General features: G+C 44.4%; 1 protein-coding gene across 1 annotated transcript in view; it reads left to right on the top strand.

Moving 5' to 3' along the window:
- The window catches only part of RFX2 (regulatory factor X, 2 (influences HLA class II expression)), a 74,624-nt gene that overhangs the window by 6,826 nt on the left and 60,746 nt on the right, over nucleotides 1–7,052 (top strand). Inside the window, exon 4 of the mRNA XM_011967479.1 lies at nucleotides 1,378–1,639. Coding sequence (XP_011822869.1) covers nucleotides 1,378–1,639 — 262 coding nt within the window. The remainder of the gene's footprint in view (nucleotides 1–1,377; nucleotides 1,640–7,052) is intronic.

Raw genomic sequence — 7,052 nt, 5'->3', positions numbered from 1 at the left:
GAGTGCACGCCTCCGAGAGGTCAAAGGGGCCTTCCTGCCACCCAGAGGGCCTGCCCCTAGCACGCATCACAAACCTTACTCACCGATAAGGGAAGGCCACTCCTGACCACAGCTGCATTACTCAAGTAAAACTTCACATTTTCGGTCTGAACGACATAGTCACTCCTTTAATCCAGATGTTAAAGGAAGATTAGATGAATTATTGTTATCACTTAGAAATTCTTTTTTCTTATGCAATCTCATTTATTTAAACGTTTTGTTTTGAAATAATCAGAGACTCCACAAGAAGTTCTGAAATTAACATATAGAGTTCATGTACCCTTCCCCCAGCTTGCTCCAGTGGTGACACCATGCAGGACAATATCAAAACCTGGAAACCTACCAGCCAGGTGCAGTGGTGCACGCCCGTAATCCCAGCTACCGTGGTGGTGCACGCCTGTATTCCGAGGCTGAAGCAGGAGGATCACTTGAGCTCTGGAGGCTGAGGCTGCAGTGTGCTATGATTTTGCCACTGCACTCCAGGCTGGGCTACAGGAGACCCTGTCTCAAAAAAACAAAACAAAAGAAAACCCTGGAAATTGACATCGGGGTAAAACTGTTAACCAGCCCGCAGGCCTTATTCAGTTCTCCCAGTCTTTATGCACGTGCTTCTGTGTGTGGAGTACATGTGGCTTTGCATGTTCATGTGTGTGCCCTTGTGTGTGCATGTGTGTCTTATTTCTGTGCATTTTTAGCCCATGTGTAGATTTGTGTAACAATCCCACCGTCAAGACAGAACTGCTCCATCTCCACACAGGAGCTCCCTCATGTGACCCATTTATCCACTTAGAATTTTAAGTTTTATTTTTATTTATTTTTAAGAGCTAGGGTCTTGCTGTGTTGCCCAGGCTAAAGTGCAATGGTGCGGTCACAGCTCGCTGCAGCCTCAAAGTCCTGGGCTCAGGCAGTCCTCCCACCCCAGCCTCCTGAGTAGTTGGGACTACAGGCACGCACCGCCACACCTGGCTTAATCTTTTATTTTTTGTAGGCATGGTTCTCTCTGTGTTGCCCAGGCTGGTCTCAAACTTCTGACCTCAAGCAGTTTTCCCACCTTAGTCTCCCAAAGTGCTGGGATTACAGCCCTGAGCCACCACACCTGACCTAGAATTTTTTAGGGGTCAGTTTTCGATGAGTCAGCCTGTGGTCCTGAAGATTTTGCAACACGATGGCTCTGAACTTGTGCTGCATGTGAGTGTCATAGGCCATGTCCAAATTGCTCCATATGTCTGGCCTCTCCGGGCCGCAGCTTTTACATGATGTTTGGCTGGATATTCATGAACTCAGACAAGGCATTTAAATGGGACAGCATCCCATGCGTGACTTCTCTCTTTCTAACAGACGAACGGCCTACACCTACAACCCCGAGCCTCAGATGTACGCCCCCAGCAGCGCAGCTTCTTACTTCGAGGCCCCAGGCGGTGCCCAGGTGACCGTGGCAGCCTCGTCCCCGCCAGCGGTCCCCTCCCACAGCATGGTGGGCATCACCATGGATGTCGGGGGGAGCCCCATCGTCTCCAGCACGGGAGCCTATCTCATCCATGGGGGGATGGACAGCACCAGACACTCCCTGGCCCACACCTCCCGGTCATCGCCAGCCACGGTATGTAGGAGGCTCTTGGGACCAGCGGGGTAGGCCATGAGTATTCTCGCAGCAGCGGCGGCAGGGACGGTGAGTAAGAGGCAGCCAGAGGCCTGTCGTCTGCTCTGGGCCCAGGCGGCCCCACGATGGAGTCGGGCCAGCCTCAGATGGGCCATGCAACCCTAGGCTGGCCTGCAGAGTTCTTTGAACTTCAGTTGGCCATTGGTATCAAGAGGAGGACAAGTCATGCGTCATGGGCTATTTGTGAAAAGGGAATGAATCAAGCATCTCTCCACTGGTGGATGCTGCAGCCGCCTTTGCTGTTGTCATGATTGTTATCATTGTTAATATCAAGCTCTGAGAGGCGTGGATCAATCCATCCACACGCCTGCACTGAATCCAGCAGGGGAAGTCTCCCTGCAGCCTCTGGCGAGTTCTCACTGCCATGCCCCCCTGCACAGTCACTACTTACCTGCTCTTCCAAAGTCTCCACATTTACAACTCGATTTCCCATATTTACTTTTCATGTATTTTCCTTCTTAAATTAACACAAAGTAAAATCGACTTTTTGGTGTACAGCCCTGTGAGTTTCGACATGGGTAGATTTGTGTACCATCAGGACACAGAACTGTGCAATGCCCTGAAAACCCCCTCGTGGTATTTCTTAACAGTCACAGCCTCCCCCCATCCCCAACCCTTGGCAACCGCCGATCTGTTCCCTATTGCTGTAGTTTCATCTTTACCAGCGTGGTGTATAAATGGAATCATACAGATTGTGACCTTTTGAGACTGGCTTCTTGTACTCATTCTGGTGCCTTTGAGATTCAGTCAAGTTGTTGCATGAATCCGAGTTGTTTTTTTTTTTTTTTTTTTTTTTTTTGTTACTGAGTAATATTCTATTACGCTACAGTTTGTTTATTCATTCACTAGTTGAGGGCCATTTGGATGGTTTCCAATTTGGGACGATTATGAATAAAGAAGCCTTAAATTTCACATGCAAGCTTTTGTAAGGATGTATGTTTTCTTTCTTTTGGATATATACCTACAAGTGGAATTGCTGCTGGCTCATACAGAAAGTGTATGTTTAACTTGATCAGAAACCACCAGTTTCCCAAGTGGTTGCACCATCTTGCATTTCCACCAGCAACATACAAGAGTTCCTCTTGCTCAGCTCCGTCAGCAGCATTTGATGCTCCTGGTGCTGTTGGTATTGGCCATTCTAATAAATGTGTGGTGGTACCTCATTGTGGTTGCAACTTGCATTTTCTTTATAGCTAATGATGGTAAGCAGCTTTTCCTGTGAGTGTAGATGCTGTGGTCAGTGTCACTTCAAGTCATTTGCTCCTTTTTTAACTAGGTTGGTTGTTTTCTTATGGTTGAGTTTTTGAGAATTCTTTATATATTCTGGATACAAGTCTCCTGTCAGACATGTGACTTGCAAATATTTTCCCTGGTCTTTAGTGTGTCTTTCCATTCTCTAGAGAGTGTCCTTTGCAGAGAAAAAAAAATTTAATTTTGATCAAATCCAGTTTATCAGTTTTTCTTTTGTGGCTCATGCTTTCGATGTCACGTCTAAGAACTCTTTGCCTATTTGCACATCATGAAGATTTTCTCCTGTTTCCTTTGAAAAGTGTTATAGTTTTACTTTTGTTTTGGGTTGGTTTTTTTTTTTCTTTTTCTTTTCTTTTCTTTTCTTTTTTTTTTTTTGAGACAGAGTTTTGCTCTGTCTCCCAGGCTGGAGTGCAGTGCATCTCGGCTCACTGCAACCTCCGCCTCCTGAGTTCAAGCGATTCTCCTGCCTCAGCCTCCCAAGTAGCTGGGATTACAGGTGCACACCACCACACCTGGCTAATTTTTGTATTTTCAGTACAGACAGCGTTTCACCGTGTTGGCCAGGCTGGTCTCAAATGCCTGACCTCAAGTGATCCACTCACCTTAGCCTCCCAAAGTGCTGGGATTACAAGCATGAGCCACCGCACCTGATCATAGTTTTACATTTTACATTTAGATCTGTTTCCTGTCAAGCTAACATTTGTATAAGATATAAGGTTTAAGTTGAGGTTTTTGTTTTTGTTTTTTTTGCATATGAAACAACATGCTATTCTAGCCTCGTTTGTTAAAAAAGACTACCCTTTCTCCGTTGGGTTGCTTTAACACCTTTGTCAAAAATCAGTTGGGTTTATTTCAGAGTGTCCTATTCCATTCCATTGGTCTGTCTGCCTATCCCTTATACAAATAGCATAGACTTAATTACTATAGCTTTATAGTAAGTCTAAACTTGAATAGAATGGCTCCTCCCACTTTATTCTTCAATATTGTATTGGCTATTTATATAAACTCAAAGTTTCTGTATAAGTTTAGATAAATTTATCTGTATCTACAAAAAAATCTACTGAGATTTTGATTAATTTGCACTAAAGCAATGTGGGGAGAATTCCCACCTTTACCACGTTGAGGCTTCCAATCCATGGCCGTGGTATGTTTTCTCCATTTGTTTAGATTTTTTATTTCTTTCATCAGCATTTTGTAACTTATACAAAATTCTGTACATGTTTTGTTAGATTTATATCAAAGTATTTCATGTTTGGAGAGCTATTGTAAATGGCATTGTGGGTTTTCTTGGCATTGATCTTTAAATTTATGTTTCTAACTGTTCATTTCTAGGATTTAAAAATGGTTGATTTTTGACTGTTTATCTTGTATCCTGTAATCTTGCTGAACTCACTTTTTAGTTCTAGGAGCTTCTGGTTGCCTGCAAATATAACCACTTTTTTCTTTCTTTCCAGTATGAACAAAAAGAAATTTCATTTCTTTTTCTTGCCTTTTTGTACTGGCTAGGACTTGCAGTGAACTGTTGAAAGCAGGGGTGGCAAGAATGGTCATCCTTGCCTTTTTCCCAATCTTAAGGGAAAAGCCTTCAGTACTTCACTGCTAAGTATGTGATGTTAGCTGTAGGTTTTTCACAGATACCCTTTTTCAGATTGAGGAAGTTCCTTTCTTTTTCTAGTTTTCTGGAAGTCCCTATTATAAATAGATGTTGAATTCTGCCAAATGGGTTTTTTTTAAAATTTATGTAAGCATATTTTTTTCTTCATTAGGGTGTTGATATAATGGATTGCATTGATTGACTTTCAATTACACAATAACTTCTTTTTTGGTGTAAGGCTAATCTCCTGAGATAGAAGGTGATGGTCTAGCCTTGTCTCTGTTTTTTTGTTTGTTTGGTTTTGGTTCTGGTGTGTTTTGGAGTCACCCTGGCATCAGAGAGGCCCATGAATCTTGCTGTCCTCTCTCTTCCTATGTCCAGAGTGACTCCCAGGCCCTGGCTCTGGGGACAGGCATAGTGCCCCACGCCTCCTCCCTCTCTTCTCGGGAGGAGTCTTCTTTCTAGAGGCTATGAAATTATAGGGTAGTGTCTGCTGCTTCTACCCCTAGCCACTTAGTGCCTCGGTGCCATTAGCACCCCAGGCCAGGCAGCTCGGGCAGACCAGACATACTTCTCCCCCATGGGATTGGCTGGGTGGAACCAGGTTTAGTTGTTATGGATCAGAAAGCTTTCCTCACAGACTACAGTAATTGTCACAAATGTGGCATATTTGACTTAGCAAACTACATCAACTTATAACAGTAAAATAGACTGGGATTGCAAGTGACAAATTTACTGAGAAACAGCAGTGTTCTCTGTGGTTTCAGAATTACCTCGTTGCAGCAAACATGCTCCTCAGACCCCGGACCACCACCCTGGAACTGTGGTTTGATATCTGGATTTCTCTGGAAAAATCGAATTATTAAATCAATTAGAAATCCATGAACGGGCTATGTTTTCTCACACACACACACACACACACACACACACACACACACACACACACCCCACCAAGCTCTGGGGAAGTCATCGTCTTGGATAGGAATCTGATTCCTGGCTTCTGACTGCTCTGGTGTTTATTGGCTTGTTGTTGGCATGAGAACATCCAACAAGGATGCCACGGAAATTCGACAGACTTTCCGAGAGCCAAGAACAACAATGGCCCTGAAATTGCAACAGAAATACGACTGCTGGACCCGACATTTGATGTCTACCAGTTTGTTCATGTCAGAGTTTTGTTTCTTGGGACTATCGCTTAGTCCTAAAGACAGAGCATGAAGGCTGAAGCGAGTCCTCACTTACAGCCTCGACGAGTGATTCCAGACTCTTGGTGACCAATTTTCTCGAGTATTTATTTCCAGTTAAAATGTCATCCGTATTATAAATCTTAAAAGTTAATTGCCCAAATGGTGAATTTTTGATACACGCATTTTCTATTGTGGTTTTTTTCACTACATGGAGCAGGGACACTAAAGTGAGAGTTTTATTCTTGTCCTTTCTGCCCAAGTGGAGCCTCCTTTTTTACCCCTTGGGTTGTGTCCAGGGGATGCTGACGGTCACTCGAGGGGGAACAAGAAAGAGACTCCTCCACCCTGGGAGCTGTCCTCAGTGGGCCCTTCCTCCCGCAAGACCCAGGGCTACATGAGGCCGTGCTGTGAAAACACACAGCCTCTGAGGGTCACACTGTAGGCCCTGATGAAGAAACAAGGCCTACCCAGTTTTTATCTTTTTCAAAATTGTTCTCATACTTTAATGAATCTTTTCTCATTTTATTAGTTTAAATCTGACTAATACAGCAGAAGATAAAAAAAGTCTAGTGGATTTTAATTGTAGCTGAAGTTAAAATGTCCTGCTGTATTTTATTAGTTTAACAAGCTAAATATTCTGCCTTTGACAGCTTTCTTTTTACCCAAGAAGGGTGTCTCATGATACACCATACATAATACCATTAAAAGAGAAACTTTCGGTAAATTAAACAAGTGTCTGTCTGAGCAAAGAACAACTCTCCCGTCAGGCAGCCCTCAGAACTAGAAGAGGTTCAGAGAGCACCCCTCCCTGGTGGTCCGTGGAAGTGGCTCGCGGAGGCCCATGGCACCTCCACGCAGCAGCACAGCTCATGACAGAATCATCAGTCACACCCATCTCTTCTTCTGTAGCCTGGCTCTTCAGTGAAGATGTAGAATGAAAAGTCACCTGGGCACAGTGGCTCATGCCTGTAATCCCAGCACTTTGGAAAGCTAAGGTGGGAGGATCACTTGAGCCCAGGAGTTTAAGACTAGCTTAGGCAACATAGTGAGACCCCATCACTACAAAAAACTTAAAAATTGGGCCGGGTATGGTGGTCATGCCTGTGATCCCAGCACTTTGGGAGGCTGAGGCGGGGATCACGAGATCAAGAGATGGAGACACTCTTGGCCAACATGGTGAAACCCCATCTCTACTAAAAATATGGAAATTAGTGGAGTGTGGTAGCACACACCTGTAGTCCCAGCTACTCAGGAGGCTGAGGCAGGAGAATCACTTGAACCCGGGAGGTGGCGGTTGCAGTGAGCCAAGATCGTGCCACTG

Source organism: Mandrillus leucophaeus, unplaced genomic scaffold (assembly GCF_000951045.1).
Source record: "Mandrillus leucophaeus isolate KB7577 unplaced genomic scaffold, Mleu.le_1.0 Scaffold8, whole genome shotgun sequence".
NCBI lineage: Eukaryota > Metazoa > Chordata > Mammalia > Primates > Cercopithecidae > Mandrillus > Mandrillus leucophaeus.
This window is presented reverse-complemented; position numbering and strand designations above follow the sequence as displayed.